Source organism: Salmo salar, chromosome 16, assembly GCF_965601325.2.
Source record: "Salmo salar chromosome 16, fSalSal1, whole genome shotgun sequence".
NCBI classification, from domain to species: domain Eukaryota; kingdom Metazoa; phylum Chordata; class Actinopteri; order Salmoniformes; family Salmonidae; genus Salmo; species Salmo salar.
The window spans coordinates 46,354,597-46,374,128 of NC_138306.1; the positions used below are offsets into that span (position 1 = coordinate 46,354,597).

At 42.0% G+C, this 19,532-nt stretch overlaps 1 protein-coding gene across 6 annotated transcripts in view; it reads left to right on the plus strand.

Annotated features, from left to right (window-relative positions):
• The window catches only part of LOC106573944 (cell division cycle 14Ab), a 75,720-nt gene that overhangs the window by 43,813 nt on the left and 12,375 nt on the right, over window positions 1-19,532 (plus strand). For all 6 annotated transcript variants that reach the window (XM_045697310.2, XM_045697311.2, XM_045697313.2 and 3 more), the window contains 4 exons: window positions 162-392; window positions 10,763-10,901; window positions 16,206-16,386; window positions 17,007-17,110. In XM_045697310.2, coding sequence (XP_045553266.2) covers window positions 162-392; window positions 10,763-10,901; window positions 16,206-16,386; window positions 17,007-17,110 — 655 coding nt within the window. The remainder of the gene's footprint in view (window positions 1-161; window positions 393-10,762; window positions 10,902-16,205; window positions 16,387-17,006; window positions 17,111-19,532) is intronic.

Here is a 19,532-nt window from a genome sequence, read left to right on the forward strand (position 1 = left end):
TAATCCTTTCTCTTCTGTAACAGCAGATGGCACCATTAGTGTAGTAATACATTTGACAACATACTAAGGAAGATTGCTCTATGCTTCAACATAATCAGTTTTCCTTACCTATGTTTTACACAAATTAGCTTACCTTTAATCTCCTCCCCACCCCAACCCAGGCTACCCTCTCCATGCCCCAGAGGCGTACTTCCCCTACTTCCGGAAACACAACATTACCACGGTGGTGCGGCTCAACAAGAAGATCTATGACGCCAAGCGCTTCACGGATGCCGGCTTCGACCACTACGACTTGTTCTTTGTGGATGGCAGCACACCCAACGACGTCATCACCCGCCGATTCCTGCACATCTGCGAGAGCACCGATGGCGCCGTGGCCGTTCACTGCAAGGGTGAGACACACACACACACACACACACACACACACACACACACACACACACACACACACACACACACACACACACACTGCAGTATCTGTTGAGATATTTAAAATGGCTTGCCTGGCATATGGACTCTGATTTTTTGGGACTATATTGATGTATTGCATTGGTGTGCCTGGTAAGCTAAATCACGCGCACCCTGACTATTTAAAATATGTGAAGAGGGATTTTAGAGTTCACTCTTCAGTTCAATGTAGTTTGGCTGCCATGTTGGCGGAGCCAAGTTAATCAAGTTAATTTACAACTGCGACCTGGCCAAGATAAAGCAAAGCAGTGCGACACAAACAACAACACAGAGTTACACATGGAATAAACAAACATACAGTCAATAATACAATAGAGAAAGTCTATATACACTGTGTGCAAATGAGGTAGGATAAGGGGGGTGAGGCAATAAATAGGCCATAGTGGCGAAATTATTACAGTATGGCAAATTAAACACTGGGGTGATAGATGGGTGCAAGTCGCGATACTGGGGTGCAAACGAGCAAAATAAATAACAATATGGTGATGAGGTAGTTGGATGGGCTATTTACAGATTGGCTATGTACAGGTGCTGTGATCTGTGAGCTGCTCTGACAGCTGGTGCTTAAAGCTAGTGAGGGAGATATGAGTCTCCAGCTTCGGTGATTTTTGCAGTTCGTTCCAGTCATTGGCAGCAGAGAACTGGAAGGAAAGGCGGCCGAAGGAGGAATTGGCTTTGGGGGTGACCAGTGAAATATACCTGCTGGAGCGCGTGCTGCGGGTGGGTGCTGCTATGGTGACCAGTGTGCTGAGATAAGGAGGGGCTTTACCTAGCAACGACTTATAGATGACCTGGAGCCAGTGGGTTTGGCGACGGATATGAAGCGAGGGCCAGCCAACGAGAGCGTTCAGGTCGCAGTGGTGGGTAGTATATGGGGCTTTGGTGACAAAACGGATGGCACTGTGATAGACTGCATCCAATTTGCTGAGTAGAGTTTTGGAGGCTATTTTGTAAATAACATCGCCAAAGTCAAGGATCGGTATGATGGTTAGTTTTACGAGGGTATGTTTGGCAGCATGAGTGAAGGATGCTTTGTTGCGAATAACCTAAAACACATGGCAAAATATATACTGGAGTTAATTACCAAGATGTTTCTGAATGGCCGAGTTACAATTTTCACTTAAATTGATTTAAAAATCTATGCTACATCAATGAAAAACGCCGCTATTTGGATATAACTATGGATTATTTGGGACCAAACCAACATTTGTTATTGAAGTAGAAGTCCTGGGAGTGCATTCTGACGAAGAACAGCAAAGGTAATAACATTTTTCTTATAGTAAATCTGACTTTGGTGAGGGCTAAACTTGGTGGGTGTGTAAATAGCTAGCCCTGTGATGCCGGGCTATCTACTTAGAATATTGCAAAATGTGCTTTCACCGAAAAGCTATTTTAAAATCGGACATAGCGAGTGCATAGAGGAGTTCTGTATCTATAATTCTTAAAATAATTGTTATGTTTTTTGTGAACGTTTATCGTGAGTAATTTAGTAAATTCACCAGAAGTTTGCTAGTTCTGAACGTCACATGCTAATGTAAAAAGCTGTTTTTTGATATAAATATGAACTTGATTGAACAAAACATGCATGTATTGTATAACATAATGTCCTAGAAGTGTCATCTGATGAAGATCATCAAAGGTTAGTGCTGCATTTAGCTGTGGTTTGGGTTTATGTGACATTATATGCTAGCTTGAAAAATGGGTGTCTGATTATTTCTGGCAGGGTACTCTGCTGACATAATCTAATGTTTTGCTTTCGTTGTAAAGCCTTTTTGAAATCGGACAGTGTGGTTAGATTAACGAGAGTCTTGTCTTTTTAAAATGGTGTAAAATAGTAATATGTTTGAGAAATTGATGTAATAGCATTTCTAAGGTATTTGAATAACGCGCCACAGGATTCCACTGGCTGTTACGTAGTTGGGACGATTTCGTCCCACCTACCCTAGAGAGGTTAACTAGTAAATAGTAGTCTACAGCAAAGTGTTTAAAAAATTTTAACTTGTTAACAATTTCTGCTAGCTAGTTTTTGCTACCATGTGGGTTTTAGCTTGCTTGAGCTTGCTAACTGAGGAGTGTTAATTCACCTGTTTCCATACATGTTTCATTTTAGAACATTTATCTTACAAAGGAGTGGTTTAATCTAACTGCTTAACCTGTTAGGGCTTTGGGGCAGTATTGACACGGCTGGATAAAAAACGTACCCGATTTAATCTGGTTACTACTCCTGCTCAGAAACTATAATATGCATATAATTATTAGCTTTGGATAGAAAACACTCCAAAGTTTCTAAAACTGTTTGAATGGTGTCTGTGAGTATAACAGAACTCATTTGGCAGGCCAAAACCTGAGAAGATTCCATGCAGGAAGTGCCCTATCTGACAATTTCTTGCCCTTCTTGATTATCTCTATCCATTACAGAGGATCTCTGCTGTTACGTGATACTTCCTATGGCTCCCATGGGCTCTCAGAAGGCGGCAAAAAGCTGAATCGTGGCTTTGCAGGCTCTGGCTGAAAAAAAGTAGCGCGTTTGGGTAGTGGCTGGTTACAGTACTGTGAGACTCAGGCGCGTGCCCGAGTCAACCTCATGCATTGTTTTCTTTCGTCTGTTTACCTAAACGCAGATTCCCGGTCGGAATATTATCGCTTTTTTACGAGAAAAATGGCATAAAAATGGATTTTAAACAGTGGTTGACATGCTTCGAAGTACGGTAATGGAATATTTAGACATTTTTTTGTCACGAAACGCGCCGTGCTCGTGACCCTTATTTACACTTTCGGATAGTGTCTTGAACGCACGAACAAAACGCCGCTATTTGGATATAACGATGGATTATTTTGGACCAAACCAACATTTGTTATTGAAGTAGCAGTCCTGGGAGTGCATTCTGACGAAGAACACCAAAGGTAATCAACACTTTTCTAATAGTAAATCGGACTTTGGTCAGGGCTAAACTTGGTGGGTGTGTAAATAGCTAGCCCTGTGATGGCCGGGCTATCTACTCAGAATATTGCAAAATGTGCTTTCACCGAAAAGCTATTTTAAAATCGGACACCTCGATTGCACAAAGGAGTTCTGTATCTATAATTCTTAAAATAATTGTTATGTTTTTTGTGAACGTTTATCGTGAGTAATTTAGTAAATTCACCAGAGGTTTGCGGGGGGTATGCTAGTTCTGAACGTCACATGCTAATGTAAAAAGCTGGTTTTTGATATAAATAGGAACTTGATTGAACAAAAAATGCATGTATTGTATAACACAATGTCCTAGGTGTGTCATCTGATGAAGATCATCAAAGGTTAGTGCTGCATTTAGCTGTCTTCTGGGTTTTTGTGACATTATATGCTAGCTTGAAAAATGGGTGTCTGATTATTTCTGGCTGGGTACTCTGCTGACATAATCTAATGTTTTGCTTTCATTGTAAAGCCTTTTTGAAATTGGACAGTGTGGTTAGATTAACGAGAGTCTTGTCTTTAAAATGGTGTAAAATAGTCATATGTTTGAGAAATTGAAGTAATAGCATTTCTAAGGTATTTGAAAATCGCGCCACGGGATTACACTGGCTGTTGCGTAGGTGGGACGATTTCGTCCCACCTAGCCCAGAGAGGTTAACTATTTATCTGTACATGGAAATGTATTTGTTTATTTTACTCATTTTTTTCCTAATCTTTACAGGAAAATGCCATGGGCACTATCTGATGTGTGGAGACATTTCACTGCAGCTAATGTAGAAGGAAAAGCTGTGTACATTTTCAAATACTGTGCCAAATCAAATGTGAAGAATGCAACAAAGATGCAGAATCATCTGGGCAAGTGCATAAAGTTCCCTCAGCGCTCACAACAACCAACCTCTGATAAAACTCCCTTTATATCTATTTGAGGTGAAAATGATCAATCAGACACCTTATCGATAGCAACTGCTCATGGTCCTCCTGGAATCAGATTGTTTTTTTGACTCAATGGAGGAACGTAGTCAGAGAAATGCTGATGAATGTCTTGCTCGAGCTGTGTATGCACCTGGTTCACCTCTGATACTCACAGGCAACGTGTATTGGAAGAGATTTCTGAATGTTCTTCGCCCAGCATACACCCCTTCAACCAGACATGCTTTATCTACTCATTTGCTGGATGCAGAGTTCAACAGAGTTCAAGTGAAGATCAAGCAAATCATAGAGAAAGCAGACTGTATTGCAATCATCTCTGATGGGTGGTCGAATGTTCGTGGGCAAGGAATAATTAACTACATCATCTCCACCCCTCAACCAGTATTCTACAAGAGCACAGACAAGGGACAACAGACACACTGGTCTCTACATTGCAGATGAGCTGAAGGCAGTCATCAATGACCTTGGACCACAGAAGGTATTTGCACTGGTGACAGACAATGCTGCGAACATGAAGGCTGCTTGGTCTAAAGTAGAGGAGTCCTACCCTCACGTCACACCCCTTGGCTGTGCTGCTCTTGCATTGAATCTGCTCCTCGGACGTCATGGCACTGAAAACAATGAATACACTCTACAAGAGAGCTAAGGAAATGGTTAGGTATGTGAAGGGTCATCAAGTTATAGCAGCGATCTACCTCACCAAGCAAAGTGAGAAGAATAAGCAACACCTGTTGGGGTGGTGTTGTCATCATGTTTGACAGTCTCCTGGAGGGGAAGGAGTCTCTCCAAGAAATGGCTGTATCACAGTCTGCTGATATTGACAGCCCCATCAAGAGGATCCTCCTGGATTATGTATTTTGGGAGAGAGTGGTAAGCAGCCTGAAACCTGTAGCCATTGCACGGATTGAGGGAGACAATGCCATCCTGTCTGATGTTCAGACTCTGCTTGCAGATGTAAGAGAACAAATCCGTACTGCCCTGCCCACTTCACTGTTGCTCCAAGCAGAGGAAACTGCAGTTCTGAAATACATCAAAAAGTATGAAGACTTCTGCCTGAAGCCCTTACACCCCGGAGCGTACATGTTGGACCCCAAGTATGCTGGCAAGAGCATCCTGTCTGGTGCAGAGATCAGCAAGGCCTGTCATCACTATCGTGTCTCGCCACCTTGGCCTGGATGAGGGCAATGTTCTTGGCAGTCTGGCGAAGTACACTTCCAAGCAAGGGCTTTGGGATGGAGATGTAATATGGCAGTCGTGCCAACATATCTCATCAGCCACCTGGTGGAAGGGACTTTGTGGATCTGAGGCTCTTTCCCTTGTTGCCTCCATCATCCTACAAATCCCACCAACATTAGCCGCCTCAGAGCGCAACTGGTCCTTTTTTGGGCACACACACACACACACACACACACACACACACACCCACACACACACACACACGCAACAGGCTGACCAATACAAGGTTTGAAAAATTGGTGGCCACCTGGGCAAATTTGAGGCTTTTTGAGCCTGACAACGAGGCATCCTCAACAATGTTGGAAAGTGACAGTGAAGATGAGGCCTCAGAGTCTGATGTTCAAGAGGTGGACATTGAGGAGGTCCAGGGAGAAGACATGGAAGCCTGAGAGGAAGACAACCAAAGCTTTAGTTTCTAGACAATCAATTTACAGATGTTTGTTAAAAATGTTTTTGGGAGATGCCATTTGATCTTCGGTGATCATTCAATATTCCCTTTCTTTTGTTGTTCAGTGAAATCATCCCATGTGAAGAGTCAACTCATTTAATTAAAGTTAAATTCGTAACTAAATTGTTTTTTTATTTATATTGGAAGGATTTAATCATTTGCAATTATGTCTACTTATGATAAGGTATAATGTTTATGTTTCGGTCTCTATATGATAAGGTAAATATATCCAATGCAAAAAAAACCAGCTACATTTAAATGGTATTAATAATAATTTGCATATATTCCCACTGAAAGTTTCCACCTCTGAATATTCCCAAAATGTGCAACCTAGCCTGACAGAAGCCAGGAAGATTTAGGCTTATATGTAATTAGTCAGTGCTGAAAGAGGAACCTACCCAGGCTCAGCAACCTTGACTACCTTGGGTAGATGTAACATAGTAAATCTTTCCTTTCCATTTAGTATGATACAAACATTAATACATATTACATTTCATAATGTGTGTCCATCATCCATTTCGTATGATATGTTACAAATAGCAATTTGTACAATGTGTTATGAATTTGCAATACGTATAAAATGTTACAAATTCCGACTTGTTGCCGCTAACGTTAGCTAGGCTAATAACAACGCAAGCCTTTAGATACACTTTCCTACTCATTCATTACTGCTGCACTGCTTGTTGTAGCCCTGAGAGGAAATAGGAAGAAGACACATTTTATGGCTTATAAAAGTGTTGAATACAAAGTGTTGACAGTGCTGAGTAAGAAATTAAACTTGAATTCACTCAACAAAAAAAACAGCAGCTCTTTGCTGTATTCGTTGACGTTCTCTCTAGTCATGGTTTTGAAATCTCACAGTATCAATTTTGCCATTGCTTTTTTCATTTTTTATTGCCTGCTACGTTACTGCAGACTCGGTCATCTGATTGACCAGCGGTAGCATAGTGCACTTGATTTCCTCACCAGGCCCACCGGGAAGGCAGAGTTGGTACCTTCAGACACATGAAATGGCAACAGGTTGCCTACCCGGCACGCAGGGCAGCGGAATTGGCTGCACCTACCACCAACAGCCCGAGACTAACAAAACAAAATAGGAACACAAGGCTTTATCGTTAGGTTTTTTACAGAAATGCTTGGCATTCGAAAATAAATGCCTTGGAGATCGACAAGTTGATCGATCGCGATCGACCGGTTGGTGACCACTGGGTTAGGAAAAGCGTTAGCTAACAAGCTGCATAGTTGCAATGTAGCTTAAAAGTAGTAGTTAAATGCAAATGTTAAAGTTGTCCGTGATCAGATTCGAACATGCAACCTTTGAGTCGCTAGACGTTCGCATTATAAGCCCACACATCGACCTCTCCTTTCCGTTAAGTAACCATACCAAACGTAACATACAGTATCATACTCATTTGAGTGTCCCTGATTTAACTTTACTATGTTACGTCTAGTTTATGAGACCAGGCTGGGCTCAGTGGTTTAATAATAACATACAGACACTCCCATTCTACAACCCGAGTATCGGGCGACTAAGACTAGTTTAATTACATGGCTAAGGCTGTGTTAATGCTGGTCAGGCTAAGAGGTTGTTTTAAGAGAAGGATTCAAAGTGAAACTAACAGGAAAGCATAGACTTAAGGGATGGGCTGAAAAATTCACTCATTCCCACAACTAGACAATGCTACTTGTGTACTCGTAATGAAATAAATCTATTTTCAGTTAATAAGTATCATTTAATCATTTAATAAGACTATCATTTTACAGATGTATGTTGAAAATGTTTTTGGGAGATGCGATGGACCATTGGGAATCATTCAATATTCCCTTTCTTTTGTTGTTCAGTGAAATCATCCCATTTGAAGAGTCAACTCATTTAAAGTTAAATTCGTAACATTTTTTTATTAAAATTTTTTTATTTTGGAAGGATATAATACTTTGCAATTATGTCTACTTATGAAAAGGTACCGTAATTTCTGGACTATTAAGCGCACCTGAATATAAGCCGCACCCACTGAATTAAAAAAAAAATATATTATTTTGAACATAAATAAGCCGCACATGTCTATAAGCCGCAGGTGCCTACCGGTACATTGAAACAAATGAACTTTACACAGGCTTTAACGAAACACGGCTTGTAACAAAAATAAATAGGCTTTAACGAAACACGGCTTGTAACAAAAATAAAAAATTTGCAGTAAGCTTTAGTTGTCTTTTTGCACTGAGTCAATTCCTCACGCTGCTGTTTCCAACGTCTTATCATCGACTCATTAAGACCAAGCTCCCGTGCAGCAGCTCTATTTCCTTTTCCAACAGCCAGATCAATCGCCTTCAACTTGAAAGCTGCATCATATGCATTTCTCCGTGTCTTTGCCATGATGAGGGTGACAAAATGACTACCGTAATCAAAATGATTAGGAAGTTTGAGAGCGCTCGATTTAATCTAAACAGTAAACAAAAAAGTTGTTTGACCTTAACCCGTTCGGCAATTTCATTGGTCTAATGAAAGCTTCATGCTGCCAAAAAACTGAGCACGTCACAGAATGTGTTTTTTTGAGGAGAAAAAAATTTGAAAGCGGGAAAAATCCATATATTAGCCGCGTCATTATTTAAGCCGCGATGTTCAAAGCGTGGGAAAAAAGTTGCGGCTTATAGTCTGGAATTTAAGGTAAAAGGTTTATGTTTCTGTCTCCGTATGATATGGTAAATATATCCAATGCAAAAAAAACATCTACCTTAAAATGGTATTAATATTAATTTGCATATATTTCTGTTAGTTCCCATATATTCCTGTTAATTCCCACAGAATGTTTCCACCTCTGAATATTCCCCAAAATGTGCAACCCTACTAGATACGTAAACATTATTAAAGTGGCTAGTGATTCTTAATCTATGTCTATAGGCAGCCGCCTCTGATGTGCTAGTGATGGCTGTTTAGCAGTCTGATGGCCTTGAGATAGAAGCTGTTTTTCAGTTTCTTGGTCCCAGCTTTAATGCACCTGTACTGACCTCGCTGATAGCGGGGTGAACAGGCAGTGGCTCTAGTGATTGATGTCCTTGATGATTCTTTTTGGCCTTCCTATGGCATCGGGTGCTGTAGGTGTCCAGAAAGGTGAGAAGTTAATGCGTTGTACAGACCGCACTACCCTCTGGAGAGCTTTGTGGGTTGTGGGCGGTGCAGTTGCCGTACCAGGCGGTGATGACCAAAAGTATGTGGACACCTGCACGTCGAACATCTCATTCCAAACTCAAATTTGGATTCATCAGACCAAAGGACAGATTTCCACCAGTCTAATGTCCATTGCTCGTGTTTCTTGGCCCAAGCAAGTCTCTTCATATTGGTGTCATTCAGTAATGGTCTCCTCTGAACAGAGGATGTGTCTGTCTGTTGAACTCTGAAGCATTTATTTGGGCTGCAATCTGAGGTGCAGTTAACTTTTTATATTATATATATAAATATAAATATATAAATTTGTATATTTTTATTTAACTAGGCAAGTTGATTAAGAACAAATTATTATTTACCATGACTGCCTACACCGGCTAAACCCGGACGACACTGGGCCAATTGTGCGCCGCCCTATGGGACTACCAATCACGGCCGGTTGTGATACAGCCTGGATTCGAAACCAGGGTGTCTGTAGTGACGCCTCTAGCACTGCGATGCAGTGCCTTAGATTGCTGCGCCACTCGGGAGCTGTAATCAACTTATCCTTTGCAGCAGAAGTAACTCTTTCCTGTGGCGGTCCTCATTTAAGCCAGTTTCAACTTAACACTTGATGGTTTTTGTGACCGCACTTGAAGAAACTTTCAAAGTTCTTGAAATGTTCCGCATTGACTGACCTTCATGTCTTAAAGTAATGATGGACTGTCGTTTCGCTTTGCTTATTTGAGTTGTTTTTGCCATAATATGGAGCTGGTCTTTTACATAATAGGGCTATTGTTTTGTATTTTTGGGGTATTTTATTAGGATCTCCATTAGCTGTTGCAAAAGCAGCGGCTACTCTTCCTGGGGTCCACACAAAACATGAAACATAATACAGAATGGCATAATACAGAACATCAATAGACAAGAACAGCTCAAAGACAGAACTACATATATATATTTTTTTAAAGGCACATGTAGCCTACATATCAATGCATACACACAAACTATCTAGGTCAAATAGGGGAAAGGTGTTGTGCCGCAAGGTGTTGCTTTATCTGTTTTTTGACACCAGGTTTGCTGTTTGAGCAATATGAGATGAAAATAATCCTACCACCCCTACCTTGTCACAACAAAACTGATTGGCTCAAACACATTAAGAAGGAAAGAAATTCCACAAATGAACTTTTTACAAGGCACACCTGTTAATTGAAATGCATTCTAGGTGACTACCTCATGAAGCTGGTTGAGAGAATGCCAAGAGTGTACAAAGCTGTTATCAAGGCAAAGGGTGGCTACTTTGAAGAATCTCCAATATAAAATATATGTAGCTTGTTTTACACTTTTTTGGTTACTACATGATTCCATATGTGTTATTTCATAGTTTTGATGTCTTCACTATTATTCTACAATGTGGAAAATAAAGAAACCCTGGAATGAGTATGTGTCCAAACTTTTGACATGTGTGCGTATAATCTCAATCAAGTCTGATGATGACATTGTTACTTTTAATATGTTCTATTCAATTCCTTATTTATGAAAAATGTAATTCTAATTATTTTCACTCGCTCATTCTTGTCATCAGCTGGCCTTGGGCGTACTGGCACCCTGATAGGCTGTTACCTAATGAAGCACTACCACTTCACGGCAGCAGAGACCATCGCCTGGATCAGGGTCTGCCGACCAGGCTCCGTTATCGGCCCTCAGCAGCACTTCTTGGAGGAGTAAGTACTCCTAATAGCTGGTCCTAGATCAGTTTCATTCAGCTACATGTCTCATTCATATACACTGAACAAAAATATAAATGCAACAATGTTAAAGATTTGAATGAGTTCCATTTCATATAAGGAAATCAGTTAATTGAAATAAATTAATTAGTCCCTAATCTATGGATTTCACAAGACTGGTAATACAGAGATGCATCTGTTGGTTGCAGATGCCTTAAAAAAATTACAAATATTCTCCAGCATGCCAGTGTTCATCGAAGGTGAGCATTTTCCCACTGAAGTCGGTTATGACGCCGAACTGCGGTCAGGTCAAGATCCTGGTGAGGACCACGAGCACGCAGATGAGCTTCTCTGAAACTGTTTCTGACAGTTTATGTAGAAGTTCTTCAGTTGTGCAAACCGACAGTTTCATCAGCTGTCGAGGTTGCTGGTCTCATACAATCCCTCAGGTGATGAAGCCGGATGTGGGCTGGCGTGGTTACACGTGGTCTGAGGTTGTGAGGCTGGTTGGACGTACTGCCAAATTCTCTAAAACATAGTTGGAGGCGGCTTATGGTAGAGAAATTAACATTTTAATTCTCTGGCAACAGCTCTGGTGGACATTCCTACAGTCAACATGCCAATTGCAAGCTCCCTGAAAACTTGAGACATCTGTGGCATTGTGTTGTGTGACAAAACTGCACATTTTAAAGTGGCCTTTTATTGTCCCGAGCACAAGGTGCACCTGTGTAATGAGGTATATCTATTTTTTATTTTATTTTTGCTCCCCAATTTTGTGGTATCTAATTGGTAGTTAGTCTTGTCCCATCGCTGCAACTCCCGTACGGACTCGGGAGAGGCAAAGGTCGAGACCCCACCAAGCCGCACTGCTTCTTGACATACTGCTCGCTTAACCCGGAAGCCAGCCGTGCCAATGTGCCGGTGGAAACGCTGTAAAGGGAAAGGGGGATACCTAGTCAGTTGTACAACTGAATGCCTTCAACTGAAATGTGAATGAATCAGAGAGGTGCGGGGGGCTGCCTTAATTGACATCCATGTCTTCGGCACCTGGGGAAACTGTACAACTGGTGACCGTGTTTGGTAGCCGGGACCGGCTGTGACACAGCCCGGGATCGAATCCGGATCTGTAGTGACGCCTCTAGCACTGCGATGCAGTGCCTTAGACCGTCATCCTGTTTAATCAGCTTCTTGATATGCCACTACTGTCAGGTGGATGGATTATCTTGGTCAAGGAGAAATGCTTACTAGATGGGATGTAAACAAATGTGTGCACAAAATTTGTGAAAAATAAGCATTTTTGTATGTATGGAACATTTTGGGGATATTTTATTTCAGCTCATGAAATATGGGATCAACACTTTACATGTTGCGTTTATATTTTTTATATTATTTTTTAAACATTTGACATTATAGTATTTTAGAAGACATTCTTGTCCAGAGCGAATTACAATTAGTGCATTCATTTTAGGATAACTAGGTGAGACAACCACATCACAGTCGAGCAAGTACATTATTCCTCAATAAAGTAATTATCAGCAAAGTCAGTGTTAGTAGGGAATTACACTTGTTATTTTGGGGGGGTCGTGGGGGTTTATTTAAGATACTCTTTGAAGAGGTAGGGTTTCAGGCGTTTTCAGAAGATGGGTAGGGACTCTGCTGTGACTCTGTGACGTTAGAGGGAAGCTGGTTCCACAATTAGGTGCCAAGACTGTCATGAAGTTGTTTTCTTGCCTTTGACTGCCAGTTCGACTTGTTCTTTCAGTTCGTACAGGTCAGTCAGTTGCTGCTGTCGAGGGTGCCTGAAAATGTTTGCAGTACCAATTGTTCGTGCCTCAGGTTATGACCAGTTTTGAGCAATGTTTGATTTGTAAATCGGGACGTGCCGGAACAAAAAGTGAGCGAGATAGGAGGGTGACCTGGGGGGCTCTAAGGTACCGGATTACATATAAAAAAAATCACCTTTCATAATAAAGCATTGCATGCATTATCATCGCTTTTGCGTACTGGCATAGAGCAGTAGTGTAGAGGCGCTTGCAGAAGTTGCACACATGGGGATTTTTTGGTTGTTGTAGCCTATTGTCCAGGAATAATATGGCCTTTTTATGAATGCATTTTTTTTAATACCTCAGAAATGATTGAAATGACAGGGTACTTAGACACTGACAAACGCAGAATCTGAGATCAATAAAAACGACCTCATGATGAATCCACCTGTGTGTGTGGAGACGCACATATTGTACAATAGGAGGAAATTACCGTCCTAAAAAAGCTTGGCCGATGACCGGCGCGCTCGTTCCAAAAGCCTAATCTCTCTTGTTTTACTTTGTAAAACAATGCAACGACATGCCTTTTTGGAAGTTGGTCAAATCTTTTGGTAGCCTACAGGATGAGGTAGGATAAGGGGGGTGAGGCAATAAATAGTCCATAGTGGCGAAATTATTACAGTATGGCAAATTAAACACTGGAATGGTAGACGTGCGGAAGATGAATGTGCAAGTAGAGATACTGGGGTGCAAAGGAGCAAGATAAATAAATACAGTATGGAGATGAGGTACAGTGAGGGAAAAAAGTATTTGATCCCCTGCTGATTTTGTACGTTTGCCCACTGACAAAGAAATGATCAGTCTATGATTTTAATGATAGGTTTATTTGAACAGTGAGAGACAGAATAACAACAACAATCTGTTGGGGGATTCCGGTTCCGAGGTAAATAAAAATACTTTAGAAAAAAACAGATCCACACCACATTGGGTGAGGCGGGTTGCAGGAGAGTATTTTGAAGTTGAGGTTTAGAAAAATATAAAAAGATATGCTAAGAAAAAGATATACATAGGACACAAGACGAAGAACGAAGACGTCTGACTGCTACGCCATCTTGGATGTTTATATAAGCTATTGATCCTCTGAGGCTAAATTACTCCTAGTATTGTAGTATTGTTAATTCTATCATTTCAGTGAATCTCACTCTAGTTATGTGAGAGATTCAGGTGCGCTTCTCTCTCTCACCACAGCAACGACCAGGTGTTGGTCTCTAGGCTGCAATGTTGCGCAAACCATGAACCCGGGCCGGCCCAACACGAATCAGTTATTAGAATATCAGGCACATTTTCACATTACGTTTTTTTAAGGGGGCAGGAGAATTTACAGAGGAGGCAACTCGAATGAACACTGATCGCTTTTATTTGAATTTTTACATTGCAAACAGTGAAAATAATTTTTCATGCCAAGAGAGGTACCAAATCCTGTAAAATGGGTTCCGGAACGAAACAGTCCAAAACTGAAAGGTGGCGGATCCTGTTCCGGCAGGATCCGTCTCAAATTAAGCACTGGGTTTGAGGACTTGGCGAGGTAACTTTAGTCAACTCTGCGTTCAACTCGGGATAACTGGTCATATGAAAGTGGCCCACCTTTTAGCCAGGTAAATTCTACGGCAACGAATCCTTCAGAACTAACCTGCTCCGGGGCAGGCTAACTCACAGCTAACCCCACTTACCCTGAATGAAATGACGACTGAGTTGAGGACCAATGAAATCAGATTCCTTCCCTCTTGCAAAGATCAAGACATGAAACCAGAGGTCTCTTCACAATCCCCAAGTCCAAAACAGACTATGGGAGGCGCACAGTACTACATAGAGCCATGACAACATGGAACTGCTTTTAAAATAACAGTTCATGTTCGTTGCCGGTTACGTTTCTGTTCCTTGAAAAATGACATTTATTTTCCGGTTTTCTGTTCTGTTCCCTGAACCGGTTCCAACCGCTGGTTTAAACACAGTGCTCGGGTCTTGTTCCTATTCGGTCATCTGTGAAGCTGAACAGACTCCTGTCCTGGTCCTCCACAGCTTGTATCAGAGTATCTTTAATCATCCCCCCTCCTCACCTCGTCTCATCCCTCCCGACTAGCAATCTGTGAATTCCCCTCTGATTTAAATGCTGAATTGTTCCGAAATGTTGTAGATTTTGGCAGGGGAGAATCTTATATATACTGCTCAAAAAAATAAAGGGAACACTTAAACAACACAATGTAACTCCAAGTCAATCACACTTCTGTGAAATCAAACTGTCCACTTAGGAAGCAACACTGATTGACAATACATTTCACATGCTGTTGTGCAAATGGAATAGACAACAGGTGGAAATTATAGGCAATTAGCAAGACACCCCCAATAAAGGAGTGGTTCTGCAGGTGGTGACCACAGACTACTTCTCAGTTCCTATGCTTCCTGGCTGATGTTTTGGTCACTTTTGAATGCTGGCGGTGCTTTCACTCTAGTGGTAGCATGAGACGGAGTCTACAACCCACACAAGTGGCTCAGGTAGTGCAGCTCATCCAGGATGGCACATCAATGCGAGCTGTGGCAAGAATGTTTGCTGTGTCTGTCAGCGTAGTGTCCAGAGCATGGAGGCGCTACCAGGAGACAGGCCAGTACATCAGGAGACGTGGAGGAGGCCGTAGGAGGGCAACAACCCAGCAGCAGGACCGCTACCTTCGCCTTTGTGCAAGGAGGAGCAGGAGGAGCACTGCCAGAGCCCTGCAAAATGACCTCCAGCAGACCACAAATGTGCATGTGTCTGCTCAAACGGTCAGAAACAGACTCTATGAGGGTGGTATGAGGGCCCGACGTCCACAGGTGGGGGTTGTGCTTACAGCCCAACACCGTGCAGGACGTTTGGCATTTGCCAGAGAACACCAAGATTGGCAAATTCACCACTGGCGCCCTGTGCTCTTCACAGATGAAAGCAGGTTCACACTGAGCACATGTGACAGACGTGACAGAGTCTGGTGCCTGCAACATATATATATATATATATATATACACTGCTCAAAAAAATAAAGGGAACACTAAAATAACACATCCTAGATCTGAATGAATGAAATAATCTTATTAAATACTTTTTTCTTTACAAAAAAAAAATATATATATATACCAGTTCAGTTAAAGGTGTGACCTGACCGCTTCTTTCAAATGACTACAATGTAAATGTTGTTTTCCTAATTCTCCAATCTGTCCATGTTCTGGGGTGAACAAAGGGTAAAGATTAAATGGGGTTCTGTTTCCTCCACTCCATTCAATCCTTCAACAGCAGTTATGGTCTTATCTCTTGGCATAGTTTCCATCCCAGCGCAATGGAATGGTATGGATGGACAAGCTGGTCTGTATCGGTCTCTCTCTGGTCAGGCCACAAGTGACACGGTGTTATAGACTTAATGTCACATGGTAGGCGAGGATTTCCTAATGCAACCTCTCCAACTTTCCATCTCTCTCCTTCCCTCTCCCTCCCTCTCTCTCTTTGTCTCAGGAGGCAGGCAGCCATGTGGATGCAGGGGGACATGCAGCGTTCGCAGCAGAAGCAGCCGAGGGGCGTGTCTCACCTCATCTCCAGCATGGACGATCTCACCCTCAGACCAACCCACACCTCTATTACCACCAGCAGCCCCGCTGGCATCCTCAGGTCCCACAGTACCGACCGCCTTCAAGAGGTCAGCGCCACCCACAACCCTGCCCTGGGTCCTGTTCATTAGGCAACAAACGGAATAAAACAGGCTGAAACCAAAATTTGAGTTTCTCTTCCGTTTGGTGCCTAATGAACCGGACCCTGACAATGCCCCATTTTCCCTGTGGATCTGATGTACATCTGCATTGTTTCCAGCTAAGAGGCTGCAGATATTCTCCTACCTTTTTAGTGTTCTCTCTGTTGATTGGAGAAAATCTGTGATGTCTGTGGTGTATTATTTAGTACATACCTGTAATGGAATGTGTTTAATTTATTAATCAAACCAGCACTAAACAGACTACAGCAGCGTTTCGCAAACTCTGTCCTCGGGACCCCACGTTTTTGTTTTTGCCCTAACACTACACAATCATCAAAGTTTGATGATTGGTTGATTATTTAATCAGCTGTGTAGTGCTAGGGCAAAAACCAAAACGTGCAGTCCTTGGGATCCCGAGGACTTAGTTTGGGAAACCCTGGACTAGAGGATTTATTTTTTATAAACAATTGTTCTTATACACAAAACAGTACCATATTCTGGTCTGTTAATCCAATCTACTGTAGATACTTAGCCACATTATCTTATGTGGTCATGTGTTCTCTCCACAGAACGACTATATTGGGGAGAACGGCCTATGCATGACCCAAGGAGATAAATTGCGTGCCTTAAAGGGCCGGCGCCAGCCCAGGTCGGCCACAACAGGAGCCCTAAGGTAAGAGCTGCCTGGGATACTCCAAACGTCCCCTTTAAGATCCTCCCACCTTATTAGTTTCCACCTTTTTGAGATCTCAAGGACTTTTCTCCTTTAGCTGTATAGCTTGTCACGTTTGAACTCTGCCCTCCGTTCTATGGAAAGTAATACATATTTAAGTATTTCAGTTAGACATTTCAGTTGGACACGTTTCAGTTACTCAACCATAATGTCATTACAGCTTCTATCAGAGGTTAAAGGTCTATATAGGAGATATCAGATCAGTATACTTCAGGGTTCCCCAACTGGCAGCCCACGGGCCCGAATTTGGCGGGTGGTTTTATTTGCCCCCCCCCCTAAGTTTTCTGAGCAATAAATAAAAATTGCATTTTCATTGTTGGATATAAAAAATGTAAAAACACCAGGAAATCAGGTGATTTTAATTTGGGAAATCTGTTCCGAAGTATTTCCACTAATAATAGAGACACGTGATCATAAACAAATGGAAGCAAGATTTATGTTTTATTCCAATATTATATCTGTTAAGGCTTCTTGCGGTTCATTTGCAGTCTATGAATTATTTGTAATTATGTTCCGGCCACCTGACCATCCGCTCAAGAAACAATTGTCCCGCGACTGAATCTAGTTGATGATCCCTGGTATACGTCAAGGCACTGAGACAAAATGCTGAAGTAAATAGAAATCAAACCAGAAGTATACTGAACAGAAATATAAACGCATCATGCAACAATTTCTACGATTTTACTGAGTTACAGTTCATATAAGGACATCAGTCAATTGAAATGAATTAATTAGGCCCTAATCGATGGATTTCACATGACTGGTCAGGAGTGCAGCCATGGGTGGCCTTAGGGGGCACAGGCCCACCCACTGGGGAGTCAGGCCCAGCCAATCAGAATGAGTTTTTCCCCATAAAAGGGCTCTATTACAGACCAAAATACTCCTCAGCACCCCAGCCCCCCCAACCCCCCTCAGACAATTCCGCAGGAAGCTGTATGTGGAGGTCGTGGGCTTGTGTGGTTACACGTGGTCTGCGGTTGTGAGGCTGGTTGGACATACTGCCAAATTTTCTGAAACGATGTTGGAGGTGGTTTACGGTATAGAAATTAACATCAAATTATCTGGAAACAGTTCTGGTGGACATTCCTGCAGTCTGTGTTGCCAATTGCACGCTCCCTTGAAACTTGAGACATCTGTGGCATTGTGTTGTGTGACAAAACTGCACATTTGAGTGGCCTTTTATTGTCCCCAGCACATGGTGCACCTGTGTAATGATCATGCTGTTTAATCAGCTTCTTGATATGCCACACCTGTCAGGTGGAGTGATTATCTAGTCAAAGGAGAAATGCTCACTAACAGGGATGTAAACAAATTTGTGCACAACGTTTGAGAGAAATAAGCTTTTTGTGAATATGGAACAAATCTAGGATTTTTTTTCTTTCTGCTCATGAAACATGGAACCAACTCTTTACATGTTTGTAGTTTTGTTCAGTGTATTTTAGCTGGCACGACAAGTTCTGGTTGGCATGGAAACCACCGCCCTGCCGGGCTCAGTGTCAAGGAGGTTTCAAGTTGTATTAGTCGTATGTACGGGAAATGCATGGTATACATCGTCCAACGAAATGGAATGATTTGGATTTATCTGACTTTGTCTAGCGCTGTCTCCTAGCTAGTGAGACAGCCTGTGGCTCTGTGATCTGATTCAGGGCTCTGGTTTCCATGGTTACCCCGCTGAAATAACACAGGCACCGTCCGGCAGGTTATCCAGTATATTGGCTTGGTGTCATGCTGGGGTTTTCTGTTAAATACTTGCTTTGTTTTGTAAACCTCAAAGTAGTTTTTGAGCTTTTCGTTTGAGGTTTTAGTCATGTAGCCTACATGACTCAGGAAAGTGCTTTGAATGTTAGGCTAGTGATCGCTACTTTTCCACTTCCCAGTGCACGAAGTACATATACAGTGCATTCAGAAAGTATTCAGACCCCTTGACATTTTCCGCATTTTGTTACGTTTCAGCCTTATTCTCAAATGGATTAAATCGTTTTTTTCCCTGATCAATATACACACAATACCCCATAATGACAAAGCAAAAACAGTTTTTTTTTATTGTTTGCAAATTTATAAAAAAATCAAGAACTAAAATATCACATTTACATAAGTATTCAGACCCTTTACTCAGTACTTTGTTGAAATACCTTTGGCAGCGATTACAGCCTCGAGTCCTCTTGGGTATGACGCTACAAGCTTGGCACACCTGTATTTGGGGAGTTTCTCCCATTCTTCTCTGTCAGGTTGGATGGGGAGCAATGCTGCACAGCTATTTTTAGGTCTCTCCAGAGATGTTCGATTGGGTTCAAGACCAGGCTCTGGCTGGGCCACTCAAGGACATTCAGAGACTTGTCCCAAAGCCACTCCTGCATTGACT